The 14,281-nt window shown below is 41.3% G+C and overlaps 1 protein-coding gene across 1 annotated transcript in view; it reads right to left on the reverse strand.

Moving 5' to 3' along the window:
* Window positions 1-4,612: 4,612 nt before the first annotated feature.
* Window positions 4,613-14,281, reverse strand: part of LOC111869538 (flocculation protein FLO11) — a 202,806-nt gene continuing 193,137 nt past the window's right edge. The window contains exons 6-8 of the mRNA XM_023861154.2: window positions 12,625-13,322; window positions 9,136-9,736; window positions 4,613-5,916 (exon numbers count right to left, since the gene is read on the reverse strand). Of these exons, the coding sequence (XP_023716922.1) occupies window positions 4,699-5,916; window positions 9,136-9,736; window positions 12,625-13,322 (2,517 nt within the window). The 3' untranslated portion in view covers window positions 4,613-4,698. The remainder of the gene's footprint in view (window positions 5,917-9,135; window positions 9,737-12,624; window positions 13,323-14,281) is intronic.

Consider the following 14,281-nt stretch of genomic DNA (forward strand, 5'->3'; position numbering starts at 1 on the left):
TGGCCTATTGTACCAGCCCCAGATGATAGGTGAGTGTGATTGTGGAGCAATTGGTGGAATGAAGATTGGCAGGGGAAACCAAAGTACTCGGAGAAAACCTGCCCCAGCGCCACTTTGTCAACCACAAATCCCACTTGACCCGACCCGGGATCGAGGCCGCCGCGGTGGGAAGCCAGCGACTAACCGCTTGAGCTATGGCGCGGCCGACTGGCTGGGGTTAGTTTACAGTGATACATGTACGTAGTGGATGCAGCGCAGGAGGGAGACTAACGAGACGCAGTGAACCGAGCTCTCATGTTCGGGGGGTGGTGGTTCGAATCTCGGCAAGGAGACCAACCATCCAACCATGCGATGCCACTTGGCTAGTCGATCGTCTCTCGCGTTTCGACTTCAGAATATTACTTCCGATGACGAACATTTCCTTCAAAATCCTTTGTAATTCATCAAGGTTCCCGCCATTCGACGCTACGTAGTGTAGGTCAGTGGTTCTTAACAATGTGGTGCTCGAGTCACGCTTTGGGTTTTCATGGTTTTCTTTTGCGTCACACTAGAATTATAACAGTGTATTTAAGTTCATAATAAACGTACACGTGTTGTTTAATTTTCATCTGATATACGATAATATACAAAATAAAAATTTTATGCCAACTCATATTTTATTTTGTACAATAATTCTCCACTTCAGAGCCTCGCAGTGCACCTGTCAGAACTCGCGGTACACCTGTTGAGAACCGCTGGTCCAGATATTGTTAGCTCATAAACATATGAAGCCGGAAATGGAATTTTCAGGCCACTACAGGCATTAGGTTCTCTTGTCCATATGGAATAATAAGAAGAAAAGAGAACTGCTCTTGAAGAGAACGAGAGAATTATTCCTCTGTGTGATACTGTTCACATAAACCTGTCACGTTTAGGTTCTAACGGCGGTCACTATGATGACTATAGTCTTACAGAACGTGACGTGGTACAGCCTGGCATATCGTTACCAACGTTTCGGAAGGATGTGGTACTTCCGTCTCCAGGCTAGAACAACATCATTGACGCACAATATTCTTTGGAAACTTTGGTAATTATCTACCAGACCGCACGAAGAAAATGGAATGCTGGATGGAGAGCAGACAGGTTTCTTGTTACATCGGTTTAGTGACTGCAGGACGGAGAACCAAACTTCCTAGATATTGTAAAGGACAGTAATGCTATTCATCTTATAAATGTGGTTGCATGAATGTACCACAACTTGAATTGACTGACTTCAAGTAATTCTACAAAGCAATGCGACTACCAGCACTCGATGCCAGCGCTTCACTTCCTAAATGATAACGGAGCGGAAGAGTTTCACAAGTTTATTGTGTATAAAAACTTGGTTATACTTGTATTACCTAAAATTTGTTTGGATAGAGGTTCATTTACTGGCCAAAAACGGAAATAAAATATGATTATATTTCATTGTCTTTATTATCGTTTCTTAAAAAAATACATATATAATACAATTACATTTGTGATTTTCTCGATATTTTAGTATTTATTTATTTATTTACATATCGCACCAATTATAAACTAAAATTAAGCACATTTTATACAAATATTGTGGTATGTAGAATGTACTTTAAGATTGCCAATGCAACATATCCCTCCTAAACATAAGTCAGATATGCTAAGCAATACGAGTATTTGGACTTCTCATTGATCCTTTGCGGACTGAATTGAATTCTCTTTGTCCAACAAAGCACAGTCCAGTCGTATTGAAAATGATCAAAAATAAGTTATTATATCAAGTATTTGATGATGATGTACTATATTGTTGGAAGTCTATCTCTTCCAGTCGCATTTAAATATCTCGTTATCATGGCCGCTTTTCCTCTACTGTTCGTACCATTTTTGTAATTAATATACTCAGCAAAACGGAACTAAACTTTGTTCTATCATGAACAGACTCTCAGGTCTAAAAGACATGAACTTGATATGTTCTGCACATCTTAGTGAATACGATCACACCCTGTATTTAATGATATTTTAATGCATAAGTTTTCATTAAGTAAGTGCATTCTTGTTTGTGCAGTACTTCCCATGTTTCGGTCCATTAAAAGGGCTCTGAAATTGTTTGGCACAAAGATTACAAGTTTAATACAGCTATTAAATTTAATAACTTCTAGCTTCAATAAAATAATTGAGGGAATCTGAATTTTATTCTTAATTTCTGAAGACTGAATATTGAATATAGTGTAATAACAAAAAAGTATTATGAGCGAAATAATTACTTCCTTCTTCATGGTAAACATTTCCTTTATTTGGAGCAATGAATATTCTATGGATCCAGCAATAGTGGATTTGCTGTCATTTTATGGTTATAAATATTTCCTTAACAGGCACCATGAATATTACTAGCAATCAACTGATGCAACTTAGGCCTATGTTAAGCGTTTGAATGAATGAATGTATAAGGGGTGGTCCTTCTCGGCCCTTGCACCGCGATCTATATTTTAAGCATTTACTTTTCGCTTAGTGGGGGATGGAGTCCAATTGGGTCCACTCGGCACGGCGGCCACTGATTGGCTTATTGTAGCCTGCCCCTGGTGATTATGATGATGGAGAATTTGGTGGAATGAAGATTGACAGGCGATACCGAAGTAATCGGAGAAAACCCGCCCCAGCGCCACTTTGTCCACCACAAGTCCCACTTGACCAGACCCGAGATCGAACCCGGGCCGCCGCGGTGGGAAGGCAGCAACTAACTGCTTGAGCTATGGCGCGACCAAGCATTTATTTTACTCATGTATTACATATAATGAATTTGGTATGGGATTGTCACAAGAAGTATCACATTTTAATTTAGAACAATGCTGTATTGAAATGTTAGACAGTTCATAATATATAGCATTTGATATATATTAATGGTTATAGATAGGATACCAGACAACGTCTCTTCATCTGTGTTCATATCAAACATCTGTAAATCACATATTACTCCATTTGTTTCACCAGATGTCTCTGATCACAATAGCTGAGAGCTCCTACGTTAATCTCAACTTGTCTTGTGACGAGTTCACTACATTCGAAGTGTTCTCTTCATTCCTAATTAATGTAATTGAGCACAATTTCCTTACCCATTTTACTGCATAAAGTTTCCTGAATGTGAATGACAGTACAATGTTACTCAGTAACAATGATGTGACGCAGTCAGCAACCAAGAGAAGTATCCACTTGCCGAGCAGCAGATGCCGTACGGATCGAAAAATGAAACGGTTTCCACACTAAATCCACTTGAGAAATGCGAGTTTCATTTTCATTAGCGCTCTGCAGAGGTTCCACTCATCAATTACTCCAAAAGAACTAAGTCTTTGCAGATTAAACGAAAGGAGGATTTCAGGAATAAAATTATTATTCAGTTTCTATAGTTGGAATTGTTGGAAGGACTGGATTTATTATTAGAAATACGTAACAGTTCTTTCTGTGAATCCTGATATTTTGCTTGTCGCAAAGAACGCAATAACATTTGAACTATTTCGGATTCTCCTGCCACTCATTTACTTATCGATTATTGGTAGACACGAATTTCTCTCACTGGTTTTAAATATTGAAATACAGCCGTGGGTGCACCAGAAACCGAATTCAGAAGAAAATACCTGAAGAGTTCACAGGTTGCTGTTGGTAATACTGACATGAATCAGTTGTACATTTACGTCTAACTACTTTATGTATTGAGTTAAACGTAATTATAAATGAGAGAGACTTAACAAACCGTTGCTGAGTTCTTGTTTTTCACGTTTATATGAATATTAAAAAGAAATATAAAAGTGGGGATTAGTGTAAGTCCACCTTTCTAAAGAAGTTCCAAATATATTGATTCGTATCCTTTAAAATTGATAGAATAATTTTGAAATTATACATCTGTATGTTTCTTACACATAAAAGTTGTACAAATCCTTACGGAATGTGAAATGTAAGTAATCACATCGTAGGTTTCAAATCTGCTACAACTTTGAGTCCATGAGACAGAATAATTGAAGCCTATGTTCTGTCACGTTAAAGACGAATCTTAAATAGTTAAACCATACCTTGTAGCTATAAAGGCTTTTTACATGATAGACCCTAGGAGAAATTGCGATGTGATGGTGAAGATAGCCAAGGTGGGTCGTTGCGTCTGTCCTCTTGATTGAGTGGACGGTTGATGTGGCAGTCTCGAGTAATGGACCACAGAGTGCACTACTAATAGGGGAAATGTTTTGTTAGGAGACCTATGCTCTCCATACCAACCACGATCCGGGAGCACTTTTAGTATCTCAGCGGCAATGCTTTTAAATGGTATTATAGTTCATATCTTGTCGCCACTTCAAATTACACTGCATAATTATCACCACATTTGCAGAGAGATCTATATTCTTTGGAACGAAATCGTCTGATCTCTGGAAATTGTGTATCGTCCAACAGTTATGGATAATATGAACAATACTCTGAGTATAACAAGTACTCTGAGTGATAATATCTTTGTAGATAAACTTGTATCGTGTAGAGAGATCCCTGTATCTCGACTTATTTCATAGTCTTTTGTCATTTACGCTCCCACACTGACTTGCGTCTCCCTGAGGCAAAGCCACGCTTAGAGTTCTTCATCTTTGTGTAAAGTTCATCGGGTAGCAACACAAGTTATTACATCTGATCGAAATGCTCGGTCATCTCTAGATGAGGGTGACGAAAGATTCAGCCTACAAATGGGAATTGTGGGTATGGTGCTGGGAAGTATCCTGGAAATGCTGGTGCTGAAGGTTGAACGGGAACCGAAGCTGTGACGTATGTAGTTAAGACAGTTGGTACGACTTTTGTGGACAGGAGAGTGGTGTACGCAGTCTTTGCTCCAAACGTCAATTTGAGCACTTTGCTGTTGGTCTCTGTCACTAGTGTCTGTGTCACAACAGGAGTCGAAGTAAGGGCAAACTGATGCTGCGGGGGAAAGAGGGGATTAAGCTGGTTCACTGGGGGAACCGGAATTGCTGGCAACGTGCTGGTTCCATATTCGTATTCCGTTTTGCTGACTGTCGCCACTGGACGGGAAATGGTGCTGTAACTTGTAGACGCTCCATTTATGACTGGTAGCACATGCGACTCGTATACCGTCTCCAATTTCAGCACTGGTCTCGAAGTGGTAATAACTTGCGGGATAGCTGCAGCAGCTGCAGGATTTAGGAGTCGCAACAAAGCTAATTGTTGAAGTTGTTCAGGACTCAGAGCAGGATTCGGAGGAGATTCTGTTGAAGTGCTAGGTTTCGAGGCTGTAGACTGAGCTTTCTTAAGTCTGATATGACCTTCGGGGATGTGGGTCTTATCGACATCGGACAGATCGAAATCCGAGCCAATGTTTGCCAAATCGATATCAGGTTGTAACGCTCTCAGAGCCGCCGGTTTTTCATCGTCGTCCTGATTGTCATTGTCGCCGAACTCCAGCTCCAGGTGTAATTCAGAACCTGCCTCCTCAAGGTGCGTGTTGAATTCGTTGAGGGTCTTACTGGGCACAAAGTGATACACCTCCATTGGCGGCAGGGTTTTGGTAGCTGTGACGAGCCGTGTCACGTGATACGACTGTACCAGGGTGTACTTGATTGTATCATTGCCGCCGCGAATCACAGGAAGAATGTGTGTCTTGAGGAGAAGCTGCGTGGTACTGAAGGTCTCGGTTAGGGTTTCTAGTGGCGGCGTCTCAGCGTCACCCGCTAGTCCAATGGGAGGAAGAGTGGCGATACTGGAGTCTAGAGGCAGGTTATTGTCCTTCTCGTAACCGGGCGCTATAGTGCTGGCGAGAATGTTCTCGGTCAGAGGCTCCGTAGCGCTGGGACTGATTACAGATGGACTCTCCGTGTTCTCCAGGCTCTTTTCAATTGTTGACGTTACTGTGATGAACCGAGTGTTCTTCACTGTTCCAACCTGAAACCAACACATGCTCGTGTATATTAAGATTTCAATCGTGTTGAATATGGATAGCAATATAATTTAAATATCTAAGTGTAAATAAATGAAGAATGCCGTCTTCTGGGATGTGTCGCCATAAAAACTTCAAACCTTAGAAAGTGTAAACAAAGTTTATGCATTCCTATAAAAACGAACAGTCGAATAGGTTTGTGTAGCGGTAACGCCCTAAGCTTGCCTTAAAAATATGCCAGAAGGATAATATAATTGGATTAAAGACTGTTCGATCTCCTCTGTGGTCTAGTAGTCACAGTTACTGTCTAAAATCCAGAGGTCCGGGTTCGATTCCCGGCGTTGCCAGATTTTCTGAGAAGTAATGTGTCTGGAACGGGGTCAACGTAGCCTCATGAAACAATTTAGGATATATTTCAAGGAAACAGCGGCTCCTGTCTAGGAAACCTAAATAAACGGCCGTGGGGATTCGTTGAGCTGACCACGTGACAACCTCTATCCGCTAAAGTTGGCACTAACTCCGCCTACAAGCGGCGGTCGCTCGGTCGGTATAGTTCACTTGCGGACTAAAACCACGGAGGCTAAAGGCTATTCTGGATGAAGCTGTCTGTTAGTTTATTTAGTCACTCTAGACAAATGTCAGCACATGTAACTAGGCCCTGACCGTTTCCTCCAGATCCTAACGTACACATATTTAATAGTATCTCCACATCTTCTTATGCGGTAACTGCCATTCAGTTGAAACTCGGTCAATCACATTTCATGCGTCGTTAGGAATATAATTAAAATATGCAAGTCTGATTGACTATATGAGAGTATGCAATAATTGAATGAACTGAATTTTTTATTTATAATGAAAATAGCTGTAAACATTGATGTACAACATTGCTCTACCTCAAATTGGACAATAATGATCCTCAGTGTTTATTTTTTATTTCTTTATGTTCTGTTATTTGGGTTTTCATAATCTTTCCTACATGATCGCGTGTTGTATTCAAGAGGAAACACGTTTCAAGGATCAGGAATTTAGCAAAACAGATCTGCTCTAACATTTCCGTTGCACGATAACAGGCAAAGTCTGCGCGTGTAACTGTTAATTAACACTCGCTTTATGATACGTGGATTTTAAGTACATATTTCGACACTACTATGTTACGAGGTGGCTAATTAACTTAATGAAGCAAAATCGTAATTGAGATGCTGACAGTTGCTTAGATTATTAAGAAATCCCCCTTTTAGAAACCCAACGCTCATTTCTGTGTTTATAGAAGTCCGTCGCTGGACCGTGTCTTATACCATACACTCATACCGTATTAATTCAGTATACGCCTCAGTATCATCCTCCCATCTGTTCGATTTTTATTAACATATAAATTGCATATTTAAAATATACCCTCTATTTTATGGAGTAATAAGCAAATTTGCTCTAAGTGGGTGTCTTGAGTACAGAAATCATCCATTGATGATACTTTTATAGGCCCTGTAGTGGAATTATAATGGCTTTAGCTTTCTTTATTGGCGTGATTTGGTAGGTCAGCAGGCCACTGTCCCCTCAATATTCTTCTTGGGGCTCATAAATTGCTTCTTTACTTCAAGAACTTTAGGGTTTAATAAACAGAGAAAGGAATTTCGGAGAAGAGTGTATTTTTCAACATTATATAATGGTGACAAATATTGACGGAAAACGTGGAATGATATTCAAATGCAGCTAAGTACAGCTGAATACAAGTCGAGTTTCTGATGTATAAATGAAATGTAGCAAACAGAAAAGTAAGAGAACATAAAACGCAGACGTAAGATTACTTATCTCGCTACAAGCAAAATTAAAGAGACAGATAACAAGAAAAGAGACTGCGCAATATAAACAACAGTCTCTATTAAAATATCAGTTGAATTAGAGATAACGTGTAGACAGAATGGAATAAGACATAAAAAGTTAAAGCTATCGCTTTAACAGGCCGTGAAGGCCCATTGGGTTGTGAGACGTTGAGGCTCCTACATCTTCTAGACATTTGGTTCACAGATGGCGGTGAAGTTGTCAGCCTTATGCATCGGCCAACACTTAACTCCCCCCACCCCTGCTGGAAGATTTCTGGTACTCATTTCTGTCACAGACTGAGTCGACCTCAGGACCATAGTTCGGCTGGAAGGATTAGGTAAATTTAAAAATCCAATGACCTCTTCGGGAATCGAATCCGCGACTTTCCGGCTTGTAGCAAAGTGCCTCAACCAACTATCGACCACGAGGCATATTCACTTAAATGATATTCACATATGCTGATAAACGAAATAGATGTAGGAAGACTCGAAATAGACATGAGTGAGCTCAACTTCTGAAAAGAAGATTTAATTCTTGAAGGGAAGGAGGAGATATTACGTAATCTGGTGGGAATATTTATATGAATATTACGTATGATTCTGTATAATTCGAATAAGTGGATTAGCATATATTTCACGTTAAACAAATGATGCAGTGTCCTAATTTCTTAATTATATTTCTCTCATTCTGTCCTCTAACTGCAGAGCGATATAATACCGTACTCAAGACGCCACTTCCCTTAGCAGAAAGTCCAGTGCACATATGAGGGTAACATGTTATTAAGCTCTATAAGTTCACTCTCCTGGCCGGTCACGGTAGCCGAGCGGTCTAAGGCATGCACTGTCGTTGCTCCCTCGGAAGCCGGGATCGTGGGTTCGAATCCCACTCAGGGCATGGATGTTTGTGTGCGTTTATCTCTGTTTGTGTACAGGTAGAGGCCTTGCGACGAGCTGATCACCCGCCCAAGGAGTCCTACCGTATGTCCAAGATCTAGAAAAACCGAAGTGAACGGAGAAGTTCATGGAGGTAGGCCTAGGCCCACTGGGGCTGTAATGCCAAGGAAAAAAAAAGTTCACTGTCCAAGATTCTCTCTCCTCTCGCTCCCGCTTTGGAGCATAGGGCTGATTTCTCAGTTTCTTGATCATTTTACAGACGGTAGGACTCCTGGACGGGTGATCAGCTCGTCGCAAGGCTTCTACCTAAACACAGGACACAAACACAGAAAAACGCATACACACACACACACCAAACATCCATGCCCTGAGTGGGATTTGAACCCACGATCCCGGCCTCCGAATGAGCGAAGACAGAAGACCGCTTGACTTCTGTGACCGGCTCGCTGTGTAAGTCATGAATATTAAGTGTAGCGTACATTAGAATTACAGCTTATTAATTGAAAAGCCTACCTGGAAAGTATATGGAGACTTTATAGTTGCAATTTCGTAGTACGTGTCTCTGAAATCCGCCGGTGTTGATATTTCAACTTTGATTGTCTCCGCCACTGGAGGTGGTTGTTCAGAGTCATCGTTTTTCACAGAGGTAACTCCCACATCAGACCCTGTAGGCTCCTGATCGGGGTCATCTGACCTGGCTCTAAGTTCGGAAGGTGTCGGGTTAAACTGAGGCTGAGGTTGCTGTGTTGTCGTCAGCGTCACATTATCGTACAACACAGCCTCGTCTTCATTCTGCTTTCTGATATTAACCCTCGGTTTTGGCGTTGTCTTGTACTGCCATCTGCCGGGTGGCCTTGCCAACTTGAATTTGTACAGACTGGTGCTAGTAGAGGTCGGGTCCACAGAGGAAGACTGCACTCTAGGCTTGTACCCTCTGCGGGTGTAGCTGTTGTCGTTATTGGCTGTGTTGCTGCTGGGCCGGAAGCCGCTCTTACGCTGCGAGGACTGCGGGAGGAATCGCCTTCCGCCGGAAGGCGTCGCAGAGAGAGAGTCGCTGAATACAGATACCGTGGCCAGTTCGGGAGTGCTGGACACGCGGCCAAACCGGTTGTTGCTGCAAGAAGTAGTAGTCACTAATAAACTGATAAACAATTTGACTGACGAAGTGACAAACACGTTAATATACGGAGTGAATGGTTTACTGATTCGCTGAGTGGCCTATAAGCCTGACTATGAAAATACCCCCTATTTTCTACAACGAAAGAAAACAAGTTTTAATTTAATTGAATATATCATTTAGTTCTGGGCGTCGTAAGCGGAAAGAAATATAAACTATTAAGAAATAATAAATTACAAATTTAATATCTTAAGATATACTAGATATTTTTACAAACATCATTAGAATTAGCAATTAGAACTCCTCATTATCATATGTTTAATATTTATTCCTATCGATCAATGAGCAGGTCCTCACGCTTGTTCTTCGCTTGCGGATTCTTTCTTCTATTTTCTTCTACCCTGAAGATGGAGGCGATACGTTCCTCCGAAACGCCACACCCCAGAAGACTGCTTTCTTCACGATGTAAAGTAATTCCCTGTCTACGCCCTGTGTACTTATTCGTACCCTCAGAACTATAGCCTGTCATAAATGTACCAGTACGTACTGCCGACGGAAAAATAATGATTCAGTTACGTTGCATCACAGCCTCAATAAGAATTTTATTGAAGTAAATAATTGATAGGAATATCCATTGTAAAATAACAATGCAGATATGTAAGATATACGAAACAAACTCCTTGGTTTTAGTCTGCAAGCGAACTATAGCGACCGAGCGACCGACGCTTGTCGGCGAAGTTAGTACAATTTTTTTTTCGGATAGAGGTTGCCACGTGGTCAGCGCAACGAATGCCTACGGCCGTTAATTTCATTTTTGTTTTAGACCGGAGTCTCTATTTCCTTCAGATAGCTCCTCCATTACCTCACGAGGCTGAGAGGACCCCGCTCCAGACCCACAACTTCTCAGAAAATATGGTAACGCCGGGAATTGAACCCGGACCTCTGGATCTGTAGCCAGGAACTCTGACCACTGACTTCAGAGGATATACAGGATGAATAAAAAGTCAATTTACTACTTAGTAAAATATGCAATAAAATACGTTAGAAATTACTTCATTACGTACTGAATTTACAATTTACAGTGAACTCCTCCATGTTTATTGCACAGCTCACTACACTGTGATACTGTTCTACAAATTGACTGTCAGGTTTAAATTTAAATATTCCCGTTAATTCTTGGGAATATTTTGGGTTAATTGACTTTTGTGCCATCTGTATTTCAAAATATCTATTTTTTTTCTTTTTCGATTGGAATAATTTATATATTGAGCGTATATTTAATTCACGATATCTAAGACCGTATTTCGCACAACACCCTATCCCCGGCCTCTTTTGAATCAACGTCTAACATAGGTCGCAAAACAGTGGCTTCAATTACGTCTTTGTATCTTTCAGCACAGCGACAGCTATAAATCAATGATGTAACACGGTGAAGAGAGACACCAAAAACTGATGCCGGAAGCAGCGTCATCAGTAGCAGTAGTCATCAGTAGTCGTTGCAGCTGAAGTATGTTAGTATCACCAGGACGCCGATTTGTGGCAGCTGAGGTAAGTGATTTCAGAATTTCATAATTTATATTACTTACTTACTTTCTTATGGAGCTGGGCCCTTCTTGAGGAGCTGCCAAATCTGCAGCAACTAAAGAATTTCCCAGCATTTTATGAACCCGAAGGTTGATTACCATGTTCACAAGAGCCCTCCACTGGTCCCTATCATGAGTCAGACCAATCCAATCCTGTCTTAAGATCCATTTTAATATTGCCCACCCACCTACGTCTTGTTCTTCCCAGTGGTCTCTTTCATTCTGGTTTTCCCACCAATATCCTATATGCATGACTCTTCTCCATCATTCGTACTACATGTCCTGCCCATCTCATCCACCTTGACATTATCATTCTAATTATACGTGGACGAGAGTACAAGTTATAAAGCTCTTCATAATGCAGTTTTCTCCAACCTCCTGCCACTTCATCTCTCTTCGGTCCAAATATTCTCAACGCCTGTTCTCAAACACCCTCAGTCTATGTTCCATCCTTAATGTCAGGGACCAAGTTTCACACCCATACAGAACCACAGGCAAAATTAGAGTTTTGTATATTCTAATTTTTATGTTTTTGGAGAGCAGATGAGAAGACAATAGGTTCTGCACTCAATAGTAGTAAGCATTACCCGAGTTCAATCTTCTCTTAATTTCCACCTGAATCAGATTTTTGATCTGTTATCATCGTTCCCAAATATCTGAACTGTGCCACATTTTCAAAACATCTGTTTCCTATCTTTATGTCATGATTTTGCCCTGTATTTTGGTGACGAGACAGCAACATATATTTAGTTTTCTCTGTGTTTACTTCTAGACCAACCTCTTTACTTGCGGCAATTAAAGTTTGTGTGTTTTTCTTTATGGTATCTATATTATCACTCGGTAGATTCATAGACAAACAGCTGATTCGTAATTTATATTATCAATATTAAATAAACCATTGAAACTGAACATTCCAGTTATCTCGTCTGAACTGTTGAACGTGCTTATATCTCCAGCTTGGGCCGCGCCGTAGCTCAAACGGTTAGTCGCTGACTTCCCACCGCGGCGGCCCGGGCTCGATCCCGTGTCTGGTCAAGTGGGATTTGTGGTGGACAAAGTGGCGCTGGGGCAGGTTATCTCCGAGTACTTCGGTTTCCCTTGCCAATCTTCATTCCACCAATTGCTCCACAATCACCCTCACCTATCATCTGGGGCTGGTACAATAGGCCAGTAGTGGCCGCAGTAAAGGGACTTAGTCCCACCCCACTAGCAATAAAAAAAATATATCTCTTGCTTAGAGATCGTGATCAAAATGAAGTGTATGAGAACAATATACTATAGCACATGAGACAAGAAACGTACGCATTCTTGGAGGATGACTTGAATGAAGATCTGATTGACTGCGTGGGCTTCACGGCTCCAGCTCTGGATGACGCCTTCCTGCTGCTAGATGGCGTTGTAATGAAGTCTTCTTCCTCTTCCTCGTATTCTTCTCCCAATTCTTGCTCGCGGTTGTCCTGGGGCTCTCGACCACGTCCTCGATGGAACCGACTGTGCAAACTGTTCTTCGGCGGCGTGAGTCCTCCGGGTCTTCGCGAAGATTTTATGAAATTCGAACTAGGTGCGGAGCTGAAGAGGGCTTCCAGGGGCAATGCGACTGTCTCTTCATATAGGGATCCGGCAGGAGTCGGCTCCAAATGAGCAGAGCCCCTGGACTTTCCTAAGACAGGCGCGGCTGTCTTCAGGATTCTCAGTGAGGATGAAGGAGTTGGTTTTGGCTTCCCGTGATGTGCCTGGAAGATACGGGAGGTGCTCTGCAGAACCTGTGCATACTTCCCTGAGATGTAAGTCCCGATGACGCTGGTCTCGTGCACCGTGGTCACTCCCTCCTTGACCACAGTTCCTCCGAGCGTAGTTACGAGGCCCGTAGGTTGTGACTGCTCTCCACCCCCCCGTGTCGCTTTGTTGCCGTGATGACTGGTGATTACATTAACTTTGCTTCGAATGTCGGACTGGCGGGGTTTTAGGTGAAATTTCGAGCTTGGTCTCAGATTTATCACCTGCAGAGTACATTTTAATAAATTAACACAAGGGTTGAAGCCTTGTCTGAAGATAGTAGTAGGAAATGGGTTCAGAGATCAAAGAAGAAGTGAATATCTTAAACAGGAATTACAAATTAGCATTAATACAGACAGAATTTCCGTGTACTTAAATACCTGGAAGGAAATTTCTGTAAAGAAGACGTTAGATCTTATCCAAAAAAAAAATTATTTCTGTAACGTGGATAATAAGAAAATTTGAATTTTGAGAAGACATATAAAAGGATAGATTGTACGAAGGAGATTTTAATGAGAAGGATAGGGCTATTTAGCGTTACTATGCAAGATCTTAGTGAATTAAACAAATATTTACTCTATATGAAAATAAACAAAAGTCATATGTATTAAACCATCATCAGAAAATCAATCGTTTTCTCTATAATTGCCATACAATGTATCAGCCACTGCAACACACAATCAGGAAATAACTGCGTCAAACAAAACATGATACTAACTGCAGAATAAACTTTCCCGTCCAGACCGAATAATTGCCAATTTAGTGTTAATTTGTTTATTTTGAGTGCAGCCAGTACGATTCAGGAATGAAGTTCCAGCTGAGAATTGATTTAGACCTGTTTCGCCAGGACACTGGGGGAATGGTGACGGCCAGTGTAGTAGAGAAACACGGGGAAATGAAAGTTTTCCATTCATAATATTTCCATCGCTTCTCACATGGACTGCCCTGAGACTGAACCCTGGCATATGAGATGAGAACACGTGTCCGACCTTTTAAACCGAGGCACGTCCTCTAGTTTAACAAAACCACAAACACTTCTTAGTATTGTCTTGTTTTTTGGTTTATTCAACTCTAATGGTGTTGATCAAGAAGTGAGAGGGAGTTCATGGATGCTACATTGCAAAGTCACACTCAAATGCATGGATGTCTGTACGTTTATTCTGTGTTTGTGTTATCCTGTGTT

Source organism: Cryptotermes secundus, unplaced genomic scaffold (genome assembly GCF_002891405.2).
Source record: "Cryptotermes secundus unplaced genomic scaffold, Csec_1.0 scaffold196, whole genome shotgun sequence".
NCBI classification, from domain to species: Eukaryota; Metazoa; Arthropoda; class Insecta; order Blattodea; family Kalotermitidae; genus Cryptotermes; species Cryptotermes secundus.